This window comes from Aegilops tauschii, chromosome 3, assembly GCF_002575655.3.
Source record: "Aegilops tauschii subsp. strangulata cultivar AL8/78 chromosome 3, Aet v6.0, whole genome shotgun sequence".
Classification (NCBI taxonomy): Eukaryota; Viridiplantae; Streptophyta; class Magnoliopsida; order Poales; family Poaceae; genus Aegilops; species Aegilops tauschii.
In genome coordinates, this window is record NC_053037.3 from 167,286,496 (window position 1) to 167,307,599 (window position 21,104).

A 21,104-nucleotide genomic window follows, 5' to 3' on the forward strand; every position below is an offset into this window, starting at 1 on the left:
GTGATGATGAAGCTATCGGCGCAGGGCTTCGCCTAAGCACTACGACGATATGACCGAGGTGGATTATGGTGGAGGGGGGCACCGCACACGGCTAAAAGATCAATGATCAACTTGTGTGTCTATGGGGTGCCCACTCCCCCGTATATAAAGGAGTGGAGGAGGGGGAGGGCCGGCCCTCCTATGGCGCGCCCCATGGGGAGTCCTACTCCCACCGGGAGTAGGATTCCCCCCCTTCCCTAGTTGGACTAGGAGTGGAAGGAAGGGGAAGGAAGGAGGAAGGAAAGGGGGGCCGGCCCCCTTCCCAATTCGGATTGGGCTTGGGGGGGGGGGCGCCCCCTCCTTTGCTCCTTTCTCCTCGCTCCCACTATGGCCCACTAAGGCCCATATACCTCCCGGGGGGTTCCGGTAACCTCCCGGTACTCCGGTATATTCCCGATCTCACCCAGAACTATTCTGATGTCCAAATATAGTCGTCCAATATATCGATCTTTATGTCTCGACCATTTCAAGACTCTCATCATGTCTGTGATCATATCCGGGACTCCGAACTACCTTTAGTACATCAAAACACATAAACTCATAATACCGATTGTCACCGAACTTTAAGCGTGCGGACTCTACGGGTTCGAGAACTATGTAGACATGACCGAGACTCATCTCCGGTCAATAACCAATAGCGGAACCTGGATGCTCATATTGGTTCCTACATATTCTACGAACATCTTTATCGGTCAAACCGCATAACAACATACGTTGCTCCCTTTGTCAACGGTATGTTACTTGACCGAGATTCGATCGTCCGTATCTCAATACCTAGTTCAATCTCGTTACCGGCAAGTCTCTTTACTCGTTCCGTAATGCATCATCTCGCAACTAACTCATTAGTTGCAATGTTTGCAAGGCTTAAGTGATGTGCATTACCGAGAGGGCCCAGAGATACCTCTCCGACAATCGGAGTGACAAATCCTAATATTGATCTATGCCAACTCAACAAGTACCATCGGAGACACCTGTAGAGCACCTTTATAATCACCCAGTTACGTTATGACGTTTGGTAGCACACAAAGTGTTCCTCCGGTATTTGGGAGTTGCATAATCTCATAGTCATAGGAACATGTATAAGTCATGAAGAAAGCAATACCAATATACTAAACGATCAAGTGCTAAGCTAACGGAATGGGTCAAGTCAATCACATCATTCTCTAATGATGTGATCCCGTTAATCAAATGACAACTCATGTCTATGGCTAGGAAACATAACCATCTTTGATTCAACGAGATAGTCAAGTAGAGGCAAACTAGTGACACTCTACTTGTCTATGTATTCACACATGTACTAAGTTTCCGGTTAATACAATTCTAGCATGAATAATAAACATTTATCATGATATACGGAAATATAAATAACAACTTTATTATTGCCTCTAGGGCATATTTCCTTCACTGGGCGTGCCTGGCCCCCCAGGCGCACCCTGGTGGGTTGTGCCCCCCTCGGGGCACCCCCCAGGTGCTGCTCTGGCCCATCTTGGGTGTTCTGGTCCATAAAAAATCTCCTGCGAGTTTCGCGGTGTTTGGACTCCGTTTGATATTGATTTCTTGCGATGTAAAAAACAAGCAAAAAACAGCAACTGGCACTGGGCACTGGGTCAATAGGTTAGTCCCAAAAAATGATATAAAGTTGCTATAAAATGATTGTAAAACATCCAAGAATGATAAAATAACAGCATGAATACTTCATAAATTATACATACATTGGAGACGTATCAGCATCCCGAAGCTTATTTCCTACTTGTCCTCGAGTAGGTAAATGATAAAAGAAATAATTTATGAAGTGTGAATGCTAGAAAAGTGCACAAGTTTGATCTATGACAATTTCAATCACGTTTCCTAGCAATTCTTTCTTATAAAACTTCTGATGTTATAGTAGCAACCAATTCACCTGTTAAGGTTCAAACAATGAACTCTCTTGAAACTCAACAACCTATGTTTTTAGTCACCAAGCAATTGCAATTCAACTTATTCAACAGAGTTTAAGTAAGAGCTACACATACTCAACCATCATATAGTCTTCTATGATTGCTAACACTCACCGCATACACATGAGCAAAACGTTTCAACAGGATACATAGAAAGATAGGGGCTTATTGTTTTTCCTCCCAACGTATTCACCTCAAGGGTGATGTGAACAATAATAACTCATGCTACCCATATTCAACTGGACATATGTGCTTAGATCTTTCCTCACCACATGATGCTTGCGAAAAGAGAAAAATAAAAAGGAATAGAGAGAAAAACTTTGACTCTTTGCATTAAAGTAAATACTGAAAAGTAAAAGATAGGCCCTTCGCAAAGGGAAGCAGAGGTTGTCATGCGCTTATTTGTTTGTATGCTCAACCCCTTAGTGCAAAAGAATGTCACGTTATATCGCCCCTTATGATAGCAAGCTTTATTATGTAGTCTGTCGTTTTTATTCTTTGCCATCACAAGTTCGTACAACGCTCAATTTTCTCTTACACTAAATGATCTAACACTTTTAGAAGCAATTTTTATTGCCTTATTGCACCGATGACAACTTACTTGAAGGATCTTGCTCAATCCTTAGGTAGGTATGGTGGACTCTTGAAAATAAGATTTGGGTTTAAGGGTTTTTGGATGCACAAGTAGTATCTCTACATGGTGCGGAATTTTTGGCTGGCAAAGATGGGGGGCAAGCACCACATGTTGAAGGATCTATGACAATATAACTTCTATGTGAATATGAACAAACATAAATCATTACGTTTTCTTCCTTGTCCAACGTCAACAATTTTGGCATATAATATTTTGATGGGGGCTCACAATCACAAAAGATTTCTAGGATAGTGCATTTGCATGTGAAAGTTCTCTTCCTTATGCCAATTATTCGTGAATTGCTTGTATGACCAATATTGTGATTGTCAAGCCTCAAAAGATTTCACTTTCTAAACCCAATATGAAGCTACCACTAGGCATGATATATTTTCAACTTCATGACATTCAATTTATTCAACAATTTACTCATAGGATACAAGTGAAGCACAAGAGCAATTCCAAAGAAAAGAGCTCCGTTGACGGGATGTGAATGCCGCTTACTTAGCCTCCTTGGCAAGTATTTGAGGACTCTATTTTATTTTAAAAAAAATCAGATCTAAGTATCTTATTAAAACAATAAGTAAAACAAAAATAAAATGACATTCTAAGAATAGCACAACTCATGTGAAGAAGCAAAAACTTAGGCTCAACTGATACTAACCGATAATTGTTGAAGAAGAAAGGTGGGATGCCTACCGGGCGCAGTTGTTATTTACTTTTTTTTCAGGAACAAGCAGTTGTTATTTATACTAGTTTTAGTGACGGGTCACGGTAACAACGGGGCTGTGCGGGGGCTATGGCCCGTCCAGCCAGGGTTTTATTTATGTTTACCACATCATGAGCCCAGTTGTGTTTTTTCTTGCTGAAAATGGCTAATCCAGTTCTACTTTTTTTAAAGAAATACCCAAACGAGGCCTACTTGCTTTGTCAGCCCTGCTGGGCTGCAAATCTTTCAAGACGAGGAGAGTTTCATACGGCTTGCCCAGAAAATGGGCTATCAGTAATGAGAAATGGGTTGTACATTTTTAAAACACATCAAACCGGGAATTAGTTTCAATTTTTTTTCATTTAAAGATTTTAAATTCCATTGATTTTTATGCGTGGACAATTATTTGGATTTTATATTTATATAAATTTATTTTTCAAATTAGTTTGAATGTGACTCGAAATTTCGGGATTAAAAACAGTTGACCGCACCGAAATATGCAAAATTTCGTATAATTTTTAACCGTGGCCACAATATGTGCTGTAATGCTAACAAAAAGAACATGGGCTCCAAAAATATCCTTAAGAATTAGCAAATGGGCTGTAAATTATTAGAAATAATGATAGATGGGCTGTATGCTGTTTTCCACAGATTTGAGGCTGACTTGTGTGCCTACTATAGGTTGACGCGTACGCTTTCCTAAAAAAAAGGTTGATGCACACGCAACGCCGTGTCAACTTAGTTAGCACACGAGAGCAGTGACTGTTGGATGTCCATCCAACGGCCGTCGTGCTTCTTCAATCTCTCCTCTTCCTACTCCAGCCACTCAAACAAGCGCCGACGGGACTGCCTGCTCCCTCCTCCCGCGGCCGGCTGTGCTATCGCGCAGGCCTCGCCGCCCCACCGTACTCCCATCGCTGGCCTAGCCATCCCTCTACTCACCCACACCTGCTATTATTCTCCGACGACGGCAGAGGAACCAGTAAACCCTCGTACTCCCCTCCGCGTGGGAAACAACTGCCGAGTCTTCCCTGGCTCCATGTCGTTCCCTTCCTAGGCCTCACCGTCGTCCACCGCCCTGGTGCTCTCGGCGTGGCGTGGTCAACGTGGTCAACGAACCACATCCATCGGAAGTGGACTGTACATGGAGAGGCTGACAGCTGGGTCCACAACCACACACAAGGAAATGTCTCCTTATTACGCACAAAATAATGATTCCTCCACCTGACAGCTGGGACCCACCAGAAGGGCCTTTGTATTTCGCGAAAAAACGTTCGCCCCCGCTGACAGCTCGGACCCACCAACTATATCTTGGCACGGAAGGAAGTGCCTCCTTATTAAGCGAAAAATAACGAGTGCTCCCCATGACAGCTAGGGCCCACCAGATTTGGAGGCTGACTTGTGGCCCTACTAAGTTGACGCGTACGGAGGGCGTTGTCAACTTAGTAAACAAACGATTCTATCACCAGTGACCGTTGGATTGTTAACATCCAGTGGTCGTCCTGCTTCTTCAACCTCTGATTTTCTTGCTCCAGCCATCCAAACCACCGCGTGCTCGTGCCTCCCGTGGCCGGCTGTGCTGCCATGGAGGCCTTACCGCCCCTACTACTCCCGCCGTTGGCCAGGCCATCCCTCTACTCACCCACATCCCTTGTTATTCTGCGGCGACGGCAGCCTCACACCGCAGCCGAATCAGTCAACCCTCGTACTGCTCTCCGCATGGGCATCCACTGCAGCGTCTTCCCCAGCTCCGTGTCGTCCCCTTCCTAGGCCTCACCGTCGTCCACCACCTTGGTGCTCTTGGCGCAGCATGGTCAATGTGGTCAAGGAACAACTTCCATCGGAAGAGTACTGTACGTGAAGAGGCTGACAGCTGGGTCCATGGCCGCAGAAAGGAAGTGCAACCTTATTACGCGTAAAATAATGATTCCTCCACCTGAAAACAGGGACCCATCAAACGGGCCACCGTATTTCGCGAAAAAAATGTTCCCCCTGACTGCTGGGACCCACCAGCTACATCTTCGCATGCAGGCTGCAGCAATGAACCGTGGACGAGTAAGCAAGGGCACGTGTCGTAGTAGAGGCGCGAACGTAGCATGTCACGCAGTCCCGTCAATATTGTGTACACGTATGTACAGCCAGGATGCAAGATAGTATGTAAATATGGCCACGTACGTACATATGGCGGGGTCTCGAATGCCTACTCGCGCATACGTACGGCCAGGGCTCGTGTACATGGAGAGGGCAGTGTAGAGCAGCGATGGTGTCCTGTTCATCGGCAGCCAACTGGCTGGGTCGGAATGGAGAAACTACATCGTCGTGTTCATCGGGAGACAACAGAATTTGTCCTGTTCATCGGGAGAAAATCGGCTTGGATGGAACAGCCGAAACGAGGCATGGCGTACCGCAGAATGGAGGAAACGGCCTTGTGTTTGACCACCTATGGTCGAACCGGGATCCTGTTCACCGGGAGGGGTCTGGCGTACCGCAAAACGAAGGAAACGGACTTCTCTTTGACCTCCTACGATTGAAACGGGGACCTGTTGATCGGGAGGGGTGTGGCGTACCGCAAAACGGAGGAAACAGACTTCTCTTCGACCTCCTACGGTTGAAATGGGGGTCCTGTTCATCGGGAGGGGTGTGGCTTACCGCAAAACGGGACTCCACGGGCTACTATTCATCCACCGTCTACTGCCTCGCTCCAGCCTCCACGGGCTACTGTTCATCCACCGTCGACCTCCTCCAGCCTCCACCTGAGACTGTTCATCCACGGCGTCTCCCTCCTTCCTCCACCAGCTACTGTTCATCCATGGGCTCCTGTTCATCCAGCCTCCACCGGCTACTATTCAACCAGCCCTCTCCACGGGGTCCTGTTCAACCACCCCTCCACGGGCTACTGTTCATCCAGCCCTCCATCAGCTACTGTTCAACCAGCCCTCCACTGGCTGCTATTCATCCAGCCCTCCACAGGGTCCTGTTCATCCACCCCCAACCGGCTCGATCGGGGTCCTGTTCATCCAGCGGCAACGGCCTCTACTACCACGGGGTCCTGTTCATCCACCCCCCACCGGGAACTGTTCATCCAACCCCCCGCCCCCAACAATGCTCACTGTTCATCAAGAGGCACCATCGATCGGCTTTAGTTAGCAGCAGTAGCGAAGGAATCGCTCGATCGGATTCAATTAACAGTCAGATCGATCAATCGCTTGGGTTCAGTAACGCGTAGCCTATAGTGCAATCGCTCGGGTTTAGTAGGCGAACGCCTCGCTCGGGTTCAGTTAGAGCTCAACGCCTCGCACCCACGCACGTACGTGTACGAGAGAAACGCGCAATCCCTTCGTGCATCGCTCGGCCCCGACCACCCACCGTAACCGGGAACTCCTCGATATTTTCCTCGCCCTCGCTTCTACCACGGTTTTTTCCGTCATGGACGGCCCAAAGAATGTCATGCAGCTGCGTCTCCGGCCCACCCAGGATAAAAAGTCCATTTTCTTTCATAATTTTTTGTCACAGAAGCAGCAGCCCACCACATCTATGATGATACCGGGTTTTGTCACAATTATAGTCATAGAAATGTCATAAGCATGACAGAAAAAAATGTTTGGCCCAAAATGTCACGGATGTGTCTTTTTTTGTAGTGTTTGTTGCAATGTTCTCATGGATTATTGGATGATAGTCTCCCTCTAGATTGTTTTGGTTTAGGTAAGGTCATGATCATACACATGAAAAATATGTGATGGATACATGGAGTTTTGTGGGTAACCTGAATTACTATGCCTTTTTCCAACTTTTTGGTTGGAATTAATATGTAGTACAACCATTGCCAAAGTATACCGATCAACATATCATCTTCTAAATCATTCATCCAATTATAGTTCTCTGTATGACCGGTTCAGTCAGATGATGACTTATTACATATAAATGGGCTCATCTTTCATCTTATTTGGACGGTTGCACCTCTCCTTCATTTGTCCATGTCATCTACTTATACCTCCACATGAAAATTATTATTATTGTTATAGATTATGTACAGATGAATAATTATGTAAATATTAGACAACTATATTGATAATTATTGATGGCAAGTGAGACGTGCGTTGCACGTTCAAGCTTATCTACTACCCTTATAAAAGCACGAAGTGCGGAGATCCAAATCGATCCTATCAATCCATATAGAAGATTGTACAGTCCATGATGCTCAAATCTTTAGTGCTAATTGCAATTAGCGCCCGCCTCTCCATACGCACGACCGCGCAGTACGCCGGTCGCACAGTTCCTTCATTTCATTAATAAAAAGAGAAACTAACCGTCCAGTCGCACTCCTCGTGTGGTTATAGTCGCACTCCTCGCTCCCCGCCGCCCTTGCACGCGACGGTGCGCCGCACGCCGTCCCCCCCCCCCCGGTCCTCGCTCCTCGCCACCATCCACGCACGCGGCAGCGCCCTGCACGCCATCTGCGCCGCCCTCGTCGATGGACTCCAGTCGCCCTCCTCGCTCCACGTGGTGGTGCCCTGCATGCCATCCATGCCGCCCTCGCCAACGGGCTCTAGTCGCCCACCTCGCTCCACGCGGTGGAGCCCTGCACGCCATCTGCGCCGCCCTCGCCGATGAACTCCGGTTGCCCTCCTTGATCCACGTGGCGGCATGGCTCCTCACGGAAGGACTTCCAGCCAGCACAGCCCTGCCGCCCCTCAGGGACGGACTTGCAGCCGCATGCCCCGGCCGGCGTAGGAACAAGAGATGTCTAAAGATTTGTCACCCATAGCGTTCTCTACAGGTTGAACTGGTTGCTTCAAATTAGCATCATAACTATTAGCTGTTTTTCTTGTATCCAACCGATTTTCATAGCATGCTATTTTGACATTGATTTTGATTATTTCTTTGACATGGATTGTCATCTTTTGCTAATTTATGTGACATGTTAATTAATAAAAAATCATGATCATCTAAAAGTGCCTTTAATTAATCTAATGAAAAACGTCAGCTCCTTCAATGCGATATACAAACTTCATATGAACCACCATTGCTATCATGATTCACATTTTTGCTCCACATTCAGGGTAGTCAGAACTCTATAATTGCAAATACTTTAGAGGCATGTTGTGTAATTGCAACAATTATCAATAATAAGGTCTTACATATTTTGTAATGTTCAGGTCCTTCGATCGGTATATTGTGTGTCAAAGGTCCTGTTCATCTCTAACAAATTCCACTGCAGCCTCGGTCGTATATATGTGTTCTTCAAACTATTTCATGTTCTTTTCTTGGGCCTTAGTGTTTTGATTCTTCGGCGTTTGACAAACGGTTCACAAATGAAGCTCACGCTAACAATTTTAGAGATGTAGGTTGGCCTGCAGCTCAGAGGAGAAGCATGCCTCAGTCTGTCCCTCAGAAGTTGTTGCCGCCGTCCTCGCTGCAACCACCTGAGACGAAACTCGGTGGTAAGCCTCTTCTCCGCTTCTAAGTTCTTCGACTTTGCATTGAATGATCTCTGTTCATGTTATTATTGTTTATAAATAATATCTTCAGTTCTTCTTTGCTATAACTGTCCGTTGAATACTTAGATATGTTGCCAAAGATTAGAATGCATTATGTCCATACACCTTTGATTGTTTGATCCTATTCTGAAGCATTTTTTTCAATGCTTATATTTGGATGGGCGAGGTGCGGTGCAGGTTCCACCGATTCAGGAAGCACACGGCTGAATGGAATCAAACAGAACCAATGCTGCAGCTATAGCATCATATATCTAGCGATTCATGTTTAATTCAGTTATAACAACTATATCATCCCATATTATTTCACTTGCATCATTCCCTTCCATTGATGTTATAGCTGGTACTTGCCAGTCTATGGAACATAGTTATAAGTGGAGTGAGTGAGAAGAGTACATGATTGTAGGTTGCAACTTGCTAATTATACAACGTGTTCATGTGTGCGTATTGTAGTTATCTGAACCATGCAAAAATGGACAAATTTTTCTAGAATATTAAGTTGTTATTAGCTAACATCTCTTCTTTTCTCATTTAGTTGCAGTACTAGAAGGTGGATCAGGGTGCAGTGTTGAAGCATTTTGATTGGCCGGAGAGGAAGGAGGACACTGCAGTATGCAACCTTTTGCTTAGTAACCTCATAAAGAATTGAACAATAAGTTTCTAACTACAAAAATGACATCAAAACCTTGCATGCGACATCAGACCTATCATTTGTACGGCAAATTTTACAAAAAGAATGTATATAATTTGTGGTAGTGGAGTTACATTTAGTGCTGAGTATTTGATTGATATTCCTTATTCCGTATGGAGCAAAGTCTCTGGAACCTTTATATCTAAAGCAGTTTAACTTTGATACTGGGCAATAGGTATCCTGAGCTTTGCCACTTTTCTGGAGTGCTTTGAAATTGGAGTTCCAGTTTCTTGATTTTCAGGAAATTAAATAGGAGTGTTTAGGAAAGACGAGGAGAGGAAGGCACGGGAAGTAAAGAAGGAGGGAAAGGAGAGGGAAAAAGGAGAAGTTGCTCAAGAAGAAGTTGAAGGGTAAGCACCTTATAGTTGCATACTGAGTTGTGAGAATTTGCAATTCCCAATTCTAGAAGTGCCTTAACAGTAGGCATTTTGTTGCAATGTTCTCCTAGATTATTGGATGATAGTCTCCCTCTTGATTATTTTGGTTTAGGTAAGGTCATGATCATACACATGAAAAATATGTGATGCATACATGGATTTTTGTGGGTAACCTGAATTACTTTGCCTTTTTTACAACTTTTTGTTTGGAATTAATATGCAGTACAACCATTGCCAAAGCATACTGATCAACAGATCATCTTCTAAATCATTCATCCAATTACAATTCTCTGTATGACCGGTTCAGTCAGTCAAATGATGACTTACCATATATTACATATAAATGGGCTCATCTTTCATCTTATTTGCACGGTTGCACCTCTCCTTCATTTGTCCATGTCGTTTACTAATACCTCCACATGAAAATTATTATTATTGGTATGGATTATGTACAGATGAATAATTATCGTAAATATTAGACAACTATTTTGATAATTATTTTATGGCAAGTGAGACGTGTGTTGCACGTGCAAGCTTATCTACTACCTCTATAAAAGCACGAAGTGCGGAGATCCAAATCGATCCTATCCATCCATATAAAAGATCATACAGTCCATGATGCTCCAGTATTTAGTGCTAATTGCAATTAGCGATCGGCTCTCCATATGCACGACCGCGCAGTCCGCCGGTCGCACTGTTCCGTCATTTCATCAACAAAAAAAGAAACTAACCGTCCAGTCGCACTCCTCGCACGGTTACAGTCGCACTCCTCGCTCCCCGCCGCCCTTGCATGGGACGGCGCGGGGCACGCCGTCCACGCCCCCCTCCTCACTCCTCGCCTCCATCCACGCATGCGGCGGCGCCCTGCACGCCATCCGCGCCACCCTCGCCGACGGACTCCAGTCGCCCTTCTCGCTCCACGTGGTGGTGCCCTGCATGCCATCCACGCCGCCCTCGCCGACGAGCTCCAGTCGCCCACCTCGCTACATGCGGTGGAGCCCTGCACGCCATCCGCGCCGCCCTCGCTGACGGACTCCGGTTGCCCTCCTCGCTCCACGTGGCGGCATGGCTCCTCACGGAAGGACTTCCAGCCAGCACAGCCCTGCCGTCCCTCATGGACGGATTTGCAGCCGCATGCCCCGGCCGGCGTAGGAACAGGAGATGTGTGAAGATTTGTCACCCGTAGCGTTCTCTACAGGTTGAACTGGTTGCTTCAAATTAGCATCATAACTATTAGCTGAATTTTTTTGTATCCAATCGATTTTCATAGCATGATGTTTGACATTGATTTTGATTATTTCTTTCACATTGATTATCATCTTTTGCTAATTTCTCTGACATGTTAATTAATATAATATCATGATCATCTAAAAGTGCATTTAATTAATCTAATGAAAAACTCCAGCTCCTTCAATACGATATACAGACTTCATATGAACCACCATTGCTATCATGGTTCACTTTTTTGCTCCACATTCAGGGTACTAAGAACGGTATAATTGAAAATACTTTAGAGGCATGTTGTGTAATTGCAACAATTATCAATAATAAGGTCTTACATATTTTGTAATGTTCAGGTCCTTCGATCGGTATATTGTGTATCAAAGGTCATGTTCATCTCTAACAAATTCCACTGCAGCCTCAATCGTATATATGTGTTCTTCAAACTATTTCATGTTCTCTTCTTGGGCCTTAGTGTTTTGATTCTTCGACGTTTGACAAACGCTTCACAAATGAAGCTCATGCTAACAATTTCAGAGGTGTAGGTTGGCCTGCAGCTCGGAGGAGAAGCATGCTTTAGTCTGTCCCTCAGAAGTTGTTGCCGCCGTCCTCGCTGCCACCGCATGAGACGAAACTCGGTGGTAAGCCTCTTCTCTCCTTCTCAGTTCTTCGCCTTTGCTTTGAATGATCTCTGTTCATGTTATTATTGTTTAAAAATAATATCTTCCGTTCTTCCTGGTTATAATTGTCCGTTGAATACTTAGATATGTTGCCAAAGATTAGAATGCATTATGTCCATACACCTCTGATTGTTTGATCCTATTCTGAAGCATTTTTTCAATACTTATATTTGGATGGGCGAGGTGCGGTGCAGGTTCCACCGATTCAGGAAGCACACGGCTGAATGGAATCAAACAGAACCAATGCTGCAGCTATAGCATCATATATCTAGCGATTCATGTGTTAATTCAGTGATAACAACTATATCATCATATATTATTTCACTTGCATCGTTCCCTTCCATTGATGTCGTAGCAGGTACTTGCCAGTCTATGGAACATAGTTATGAGTGGAGTGAGTGAGAAGAGTACATGACTGTAGGTTGCAACTTGCTAATTATACAACGTGTTCATGTGTGCGTATTGTAGTTATCTGAACCATGCAAAAATGGATAGGTTTTTCTAGAATATTAAGCTGTTATTAGCTAACATCTCTTCTTTTCTCATTTAGTCGCTGTACTAGAAGGTGGATCAGGGTGCAGTGTTGAATCATTTTGATTAGCCGGAGATGAATGAGGACACTGCGGTATGCAACCTTTTGCTTAGTAACCTCATAAAGAATTGAAGAATAAGTTTCTAACTACAAAAATGACAACAAAACCTTGCATGTGACATCAGACCTATCATTTGTACGGCAAATTCTACAAAAAGTATATATATAATTTGTGGTAGTGGATTTACATTTAGTGTTGAGTATTTGATTGATATTCCTTATTCCGTAGGGAGCAAAGTCTCTAGAACCTTCATATCTAAATCAGTTTAACTTTGATACTGGGCAATAGGTATCCTGAGCTTTGCTACTTTTCTGAAGTGCTTTGAAATTGGAGTTCCAGTTTCTTGATTTTTAGGAAATTGAATAGGAGTGTTTAGGAAAGACGAGGAGAGGAAGGCACGGGAAGCAAAGAAGTGGGAAAATGGGAGGGAAAAGGAGAAGTTGCTCAAGAAGAAGTTGGAGGGTAAGCACATTATAGTTGCATACTGAGTTGTGAGAATTTGCAATTCCCAATTCTAGAAGTGCATTACTAGTAGGCATTTTGTTGCAATCTTCTCGTGGATTATTGGATGATAGTCTCCCTATTGATTGTTTTGGTTTAGGTAAGGTCATGATCATACACATGAAAAATATGTGATGGATACATGGAGTTTTGTGGGTAACCTGAATTACTGTGCCTTTTTTCCAACTTTTTGTTTGGAATTAATATGCAATACAACCATCGCCAAAGTATAATGATCAACAGATCATCTTCTAAATCATTCATCCAATTACAATTCTCTGTATGACCGATTCAGTCAGATGATGACTTACCATACATTACATATAAATGGGCTCATCTTTCATCTTATTTGCACGGTTGCACCTCTCCTTCATTTGTCCATGTCATTTACTTATACCTCCACATGAAAATTATTATTATTGGTATAGATTATGTATGAATAATTACGTAAATATTAGACAACTATTTTGATAATTACTTGATGGCAAGTGAGACGTGCGTCACACATGCCAGCTTACTAGTTAGTAAAGGAAATAAAACCTAGCGCTTTTGATAGGAGATGGGTTCCTACCAGTTCTAGCCCTCAGGTTGTAGGGGTGGAAGGGAGGTTGTCGAGGTGATGGGCGCGAGCGGCGGCGCGTCGGCGTCATGGTCACACGCGCGCGAGAGAGATGGCAGGGGTGCGGCTAGGGTTTAGGGTTCTGGCTCCTGAAGGGAGCCGGGCAATCGTTATGACTTATTGCTTAATTCCAAAACGAGTCCTTACAAGTGTATTTAATCCTCCTTGAGTGCTAATAAAAATAACAATAAGTTGGGCCAGGCTCCTAACTGGCCGCGCCATTGGGCCTCCTCCGGCTATAGTGAATGCCGGTCATAACATGTCTCCCCACCTGCGCAGACAGCTTGTCCTCGAGCTGGAAGTCAGGAAAGTGCGGGCGGAACTCCTTGAGCTGCTCCCAAGTGGTGTCCTCCTCCGGAAGGCCTTGCCACTAGATCAACAAACGCCGAGCACACCTCGGCTCCGCTAGGCCTTCAACACCTTCTCGGGATCCGGGAGCAGACGTCCATCGGAGGTTGGAGGAAGAGCCGGCGCAGCCGCCGGCGGATCCCCGTGGAAGGGCTTCAAGCCCACATGGAGGGCGTCGTGGATGCGGGCGCCAGGCGGAAGCTGAAGGCGGTAGGCAACATTGCCGGTGCGCTCCAACACCGAAAACGGTCCCACGTAGCGAGGGCCCAGCTTGCGCTTGGCGCGCGGGTCCAGTGACTGCGTGGTGCGGTGAAGGAGCCGTAGCCACACCCAGTCACCCACCGCAAACTCCGCCTCGCAGTGGTGGGCGTCGTAGACTGCTATAACCAAGAAGCTCAGATAGAAGCTCATATGCATGTGTAGAATAATAAACGGCAAAATAGATTCCTAGTCTTGTCTCTAGGACTAGTTCTAGTATTGCATGATGATCATTTTTTCCTGATCATGTGCATGAGTTAGGTTGTAACGAGGATGCCAGCAACATTAAGAACACGATGTTAGAAGAATACTTGTGTTGAATTGATTAAAGTTGTTTGTTACACTTAGAGATGATTTCAATCACAAGTTTATAGTTCATAACACGGAAAACGTATGCACAATTCATTAGACCATGATAATATCATTTCACTTCATACTGGATGGTGTACTTTGGGGTTGTTCCGACGTCATTTATAACAGGGTGGTTATAGTGGCAACTTCAGGTTCATCAGAAATGTATGTCGAGCTCCCTGCAGGTCGTTCGAGTGTTTTATTAGTCCTCTTTGTAATTTATGCTAAATTTTGACCAAAGGTTTAACTGACAAAATGTTAGTGCATGTCAACAAAAATTATATCGTTGGATTCGTATTTGAACAAAAAATTTAATAGTATAATTTTTAGTGATATGCATGAACATTTTGTTAATTAAATTTACGGTCAAAATTTGGCACGGATTATAATGAAGACCAACAAACCAGGACGAAGGTAGTATATACAGTCTCTATTTAAGAGAAATACATCGATGCCATACTATTGTGTTCACGATTTGTACGTGGGCCTATGTTTAGCCTATGCATCGCGTGAACATGATATTCTTCATGGGCTTATTTGAATTTGCCCCACACGAGAGTAAATGTATCTATGTGGGCTCGGTAGGTCACACACTATGATAGTCATTAGAGCAAGGATAATAGTATAGCCAACTGTTGGCTATAAAAAAATGACATGCCATCTATAGCCAACCCTATAGCCAATATGTATAACAATTCGCTATAAGTATGTTCTACTTTATTAATACATGAGACACCTTCCACTCACATAGTGCCTACCAACATGTGTTATAGCTGGCTTTTGCATGAGAGCCCGCTTAGAGCAAATACAATAGGGTGACATAAGCAGGCTATAAGGAATAGAATAATACTTATATCTTTGCTTAGTTGGAGGAGAAAGAACAGAAGAGAAAAGAGAAACGAGCTCAACACGAGACCTAAGACACTTTGTGAGGATGTAAGGTGGGCCAATTATTGATAAACTAGTACATATTTAAAATTACTATTGTACATGCAGGCTAAGAGGTTGGCTATAGATGACATGGCAACTTCTTATAGCCGGCAGTTGGCTGTATTATTTACCATGCTCTTACATTCTCTCATCTATCCTCTCTCCTCCAACTAAGTATAGAAATATTACTTTACTCCTTACTACCTGCTGACTATATCATATTATACTTGCTCTTATTTTTAGGCTGGTCATAATGGGAGTATCATAGCTAGTATCATGCATGTCAACTAGGCAATTTAGATGAGGTGACATAGAATTAAATAAAGAAAGAGAGGGTTGGGTATCATATCATGATACCATATCATAATAAATGCAATACTACTATGTGTCATGCATGGCAATAAATAAATTCATCTATGATACTATGCATTAGATAGTATCATAAAGTAGTATCATATGCATGATACTAACTTATGACACTACCCATTACAAGCAGCCTTAGGCTAAGGCCAACTCCACCGCGCGACCCCATCCCGTCTGGCCCCGTCTGTTTGGGGTAAAAGGGACAGACCAGACGGCCCAGCGCGCGACGGCCTGGACCCATCAGGTCCGTTTTGTGTCCGGGCCGATCCATTTCGAGCGCAAACATGCGTCGGGTTTGGGTCGCGGCGGACAGCGAGCTGACGCGTCGAACATCCGCGTTGGGGCCGCGTGGCAGGCGGCCACCTACCTCTCACCCGCCAACATCAATGCGCACGCGCGGGTGGCCCCACCTGCATCCGCCCAGCGAACGGTCGCCGTCCTTCTTAAATGGGAAGCCGTGGACCCGTCGTCGTCCACACTTCCCACTCCGGCCCTCTCTGCCCCCTCGAAACCCGACACGTCCCAAACCCTAGCCGCTCCCCGTCCTCGAACTCGCCGGCCGGCCGCCTCCCAGCCATGGGGCTATGGAACCACGACCGCAAGGGAAGCACGACCACGAGGCCGGCTTCTCCTCGGGACGCCGCCGCGGCTCCGTGAAAGAGGAGGCCGCATCGCCGCCGCGCACCTCCCGTCGGGCCCCCGCGCCTGCCCCATTCACCATCGCCCCTAGGGCCGCCGGCGAGCGCGACCGGCAGTACCTCAACGCCGACGTATGCCGACGTTATTGGGAGACGCGGACGCCTGTCCCGTGGAGCGACGTCCACCTCCCCAACAACTGGCACCTCTCCGTCGACCGGGTCCCGATCCCGCCGGTCCCGATGAGCGGTCGTGCACGCCGCGATGAGATCGAGCGCCGCCGCCGCCTCCTCCCCGACGACCTCTACTACAACGATAGGTACGTCCCCGACTCCGTGCTCTGGGACACGTGGCTCCAGGACGAGCACGACGTGCGGCGCGCTTCCTACTTCGTCGGCACGGCGTCGGGGCCGCAGCGGCCACGTCGGGAGGTGCGCGGGCGTACGCGGGTGTGCGGCCTCACGCCCACGCCGTCGCCTTCCCATCTCTGTCGCCACCTCCACCTCCTCGCATGACAGCGGAGGAGGAGGCCCGGCTCATGCAACGTGTCATGGAGGACTCCATGAACACGCACGATGAGCGTCAATGGCCGGGCCTCGAGGAGACGATGGCCCTCTCTGCGGCCGGCGACGTCGCCATCCCCGAGCTGGAGATGGTGACGGCGGAGGAGGTGATGAAGGAGGCGTCGGTGGCCGCATTCCACCCGGGCCTGGTGGGCCAGCAGTGGAGCTGGTCGTGCACGGCTCCGGAGATGGCCGACGATGTGGGGCATGAACTGGTGCCCCACGCCGCCGCGGTCACCGGAGCGGGACGCGTCGCCACGGGAGGAGGTGGTGTAGGCACCCGCCGCGTTCCAGCCCGCCCCCGCGTACCACGGACCGCCGGCCCACCTCTGGACGCCGCCGGACTACGTCGACCTCGTCAGCAACGATGACGACACCGACGGTCACTGAAGACGGCGACAGCCACGACATCAACGGGCATTGAAGACGGCGGGCTGCATTTTTTATTTTGTTTTATGTTAATTATGGCAATGTAACCGTGAAACTAGGCCGTTTTGTGGCCGTGAACCCTAACTTATGTTTTATGTTTTTTATTTGCGTTTATTTTACTTTTTAGGCATTTTATTTGAGTTTTCTATTTATCTTAATCACATCCAACACGGACATGATTTGGGAGTCGTGCGATGGAGTCGGCGTAAGCAACTTGGACCAGTAAATGCATATGCGGCAGTCTTCAAGTCTACGAACGACGAGGAAAGAGAGCCGCGACACCCGGTCCAGTCCAATCCAAGTCCAAGGTGTGCGAAATTTCGGCAAGCTGCCAAAAACTCCTCTTGCCGGCGCCCGTCCGGCCGCCCCACACAAGCCACGAAATTCTCGCCCGCTTAGCCACACAGCCAGCGGTCGGCGACGCACTCGAAGCAGCGCGCGCAAGCTACCCCCAAACCCACCGGATAATCATCCCTTGCGCCGGCCACGAGCGCGAGAGAAGCAGCGGCAGCGATGGAGCCGGAGGGGGTGCGGCACCGGATGGTGGAGGTGGCCAAGGGGGTGCGGCTGCACGTGGCGGAGGCGGGGCCCGAGGACGGCCCCGCGGTGCTGCTCGTGCACGGCTTCCCGGACCTCTGGTACGGCTGGCGCCACCAGATGGCCGCCCTGGCGGCCCGGGGCTTCCGCGCCGTCGCGCCTGACATGCGCGGCTACGGCGACTCCGACGCCCCGCCCTCCGCGGGCTCCTACTCCATCTTCCACCTCGTCGGCGACCTCGTGGCCCTCATCGCCGACCTCGCTCAGCCCCAGGTCTTAGCATCGAACCCGTTCGCCCTTCGAGATCCCCCACGCCGGCCATGCTCCTTGCTAAGATTGCTGTTTCATTCTCGGGCTCGCGTGGCAGGTGTTCGTGGTTGGACACGACTGGGGCGCACTCGTGGCATGGCAGCTCTGCCTGCTCCGGCCGGACCTTGTGCGGGCGCTCGTTAACCTCAGCGTGGCCTACCACCCGCGCAGCTCCGAGGGGAGCCCGCTCCAGGTCATCAGGGCCTTGTGCGGGGAAGACCACTACATGTGCCGTTTCCAGGTGGAGCCCTTCATCTCCTTTCTGTCCTGCTTATGGCAAACATAATCAATGTCATTATGAGTTGTGTTCATCTGTCCTGACGACTTTATTGGATAGGGGTCTGTTTACTGGTCGTGGCAAAACAATTGAACCGGTTCATAGTTGTTGGCATAATTTCGTGTGTTAGACGATTGTCTTCATGGTGGGCTGTTCGTGATGCTTACCAAGGGATCGAACCAAACAAGATTATTCGAACTTCGGAATTCCAGATAGATAACAATGGAGAAATGGTAATAAACAAGAAATATCGGTATATTAGATTGGAGGTTGAGTAGTGTTTTTTTTTTCTCCAATACGCCTGGGAGCGTATCATTGCATTGAGTAGTGTTTTTCACTAAGGAAATTGAGTTATTGGTTCAATTGAAATTGGATACTTCGTATTGTCTTTTTTGAAGCTGGTAACTTAACATTATCGCATTCCTGAGATACATAGTAGGTAAAACCATTGTTTCTTGAAATATGCCAAATTTACTTGTTGAAGCTTTATTTTCTATGCAATTACACCTATGTCCTTATCAGGTTAAGAACCCGAGTACCTTAAGTACTATAAATCTTCAGTAACAAACTTTAGTTCTTATTGACATTGTGCTTTTGTTGAAACCCAAAAATTACAATATCGCATTTTCAAGATATGGAGTGTGCAAGGCTCCAAGTAAAAGCATTTTCTTGAAAGACACCATGCTTTGCAAACAACAACACGGATCTTTATCTTTACTCTTATAAAGATTTCACTCGGTGATGGCGGTCTGCTCACTTTCAGGCCACATCACATGTTTGACATGACAAATGCCTGATATGTGAGCAGATGTAGATGATTTGGTCTTGTTTTAATCCATTTTGATCTGTAGCAACACAAGGAATTGAACGTGTATCCGTAAGTATATGGGAAAACATCTCTGTAACAAGCACACAAAAAAATCAGGGAACACACAACATCCCTTTTGCAGAGCTGTAAATAACAATACGGAGTATTACAGTGATTACAGTTAGCCTTAAAAACATTCAACTGACTGACAGATTATAATTGTCTATCTTGTCATTGCCTGGATTTCTTTTTCGAGTATAGGACTTCAACAATTCCTACCTGCAGACTCAGGTTTAAAAGTATCTCCTGACACAGTACTAGATGTTGCTGTTTAATTGCTTATTCTTAGATATAGTTTTCGTCTGCACCAACATCGCTTCAGATTTGGTTTGTCGGAAACAGTCGTTCATATGCATTACTGAATTATGCATGCAGGAGCCTGGAGTCGCTGAAGCCGAATTTGCTCTATACGACAATAGTCATAAGTTTAAGACGGTCTTTGGAATGCGCAAACCAGCTCCTCCTATTCTACCCAAGGACAAGACCTTCTTTGACTCACTAGATTCGGATGGTACTTGCCCTCCATGGTTGTCTGAAGAAGATATTTCCTACTATGCAGACAAATTTGAGAAGACAGGGTTTACAGGAGGGCTTAACTACTACAGATGCATGGACTTGTATGTCACCTACGGCCCATTCTCACTGTCTTGGTTTTACAATTTACTGCTTTATTTACTAATGTTAGCCAGGAAAGTTACTTCATTTCAATTGGTTACTGATGATATACTCTGTACTGCGTAACTTTATGCTTTCGAGTGATCAGATGAGGGGAATTGCATCCTAAATGCTAGTTGTTGTAACCTACAAAGACTAGGAACCTAGTGGCAAAATGTACAGAAACATGCTCTTTCTTAGCAATTTTAAATTGATATATATACGTATGTCTGAACTACATATCTGATTGCGCCAACTTCAGTTCATAAGTTTTATGGGTGAAGGCATTTTACCAGAGTTAACGCAGGCGTTAGATCTGGCTCAACTTACTTTCGTGTTCATGCAGGAATTGGGAGCTTTCTGCACCATGGACTGGAGCTCCAATAAAAGTAGCAACAAAATTCATCGTTGGGGACCTTGACGTTACATACAATGTACCGGGGGTGAAAGACTACATTCACAAGGGTGGCTTGAAAGCGAGCGTGCCGAATCTGGAGGATGTGGTTGTCATGGAGGGAGTGAGTCACTTCTGCAACCAGGAGAAGCCTAATGAGGTTTCAGATTACATCTGCGAGTTCTTCAGCAAGTTCTGATTATATCAAGAGAGTCTCGGCGAACCTACCTGTTTCGGTTCTATTTATGTACTTATAAGTTGTTGATTACACATGCCATGATACTGAAATTTCTCTAAATAAAACCATGGTCTGATTGTCACAGAAGAATTACTGTGAACTTTCATGTCCTCCTGTTTCTATGCAGAGGGGCAAAGTGTAACCTGTGGGCAGCAGTGAAATCTTAGCAGCTGAAACCGGTAGAAAAAACCACCAGATTACCATTTCTTCTTTATTCGGGCTGTCTTTTGGACCTCTTTTTTTCTTTTGGTTAGGTTCATACTGAGGTAGTGGACAAACATATGGGAAGAATATGGGCAGGGGCAAATTTCCTATTATTGTGGGCAAATAGAATTGCTTGACTTGTTAAATTAAGTTCAACTTCAAACTTACAAAAAAATATTGCAAAAATAACGTAAACTCTTCCATTGAAGGCTTGTGTTTTACTTTAGGCTAGTTGAAGCAGTTGTGTGAGAT

General features: G+C 46.1%; 1 protein-coding gene and 1 long non-coding RNA gene across 3 annotated transcripts; both read left to right on the forward strand.

Moving 5' to 3' along the window:
• The first annotated feature begins 9,571 nt into the window (after window positions 1-9,571).
• On the forward strand, window positions 9,572-12,853 carry LOC120976592 (uncharacterized). 2 transcript variants are annotated; one of them, XR_012204615.1, is made up of 4 exons: window positions 9,572-9,852; window positions 11,646-11,741; window positions 12,331-12,405; window positions 12,740-12,853. It is a non-coding gene; the product is annotated as an uncharacterized lncRNA (long non-coding RNA). The 2 variants fall into 2 exon arrangements; XR_006671957.2 differs by lacking the exon at window positions 12,740-12,853 and having other exon boundaries at window positions 12,331-12,551.
• A 4,770-nt stretch (window positions 12,854-17,623) lies between these two features.
• LOC109783288 (epoxide hydrolase 1) lies at window positions 17,624-20,732 on the forward strand. The gene is made up of 4 exons (XM_020341901.4): window positions 17,624-18,181; window positions 18,276-18,458; window positions 19,738-19,979; window positions 20,363-20,732. The coding sequence occupies exons 1-4, from the start codon at window positions 17,885-17,887 to the stop codon at window positions 20,607-20,609; spliced, it is 969 nt and encodes a 322-aa protein (XP_020197490.1). The 5' UTR covers window positions 17,624-17,884; the 3' UTR covers window positions 20,610-20,732.
• The last annotated feature ends 372 nt before the right edge of the window (window positions 20,733-21,104 follow it).

Coding starts and splice junctions, on each gene's coding strand:
- LOC109783288 (XM_020341901.4), top strand. CDS start 17,885: ATGGAGCCGGAGGGGGTGCGGCACCGGATGGTGGAGGTGGCCAAGGGG. Junction 18,459..19,737: donor ACTACATGTGCCGTTTCCAG/GTGGAGCCCTTC, acceptor TTATGCATGCAG/GAGCCTGGAGTCGCTGAAGC. Junction 19,980..20,362: donor TACTACAGATGCATGGACTT/GTATGTCACCTA, acceptor GTGTTCATGCAG/GAATTGGGAGCTTTCTGCAC.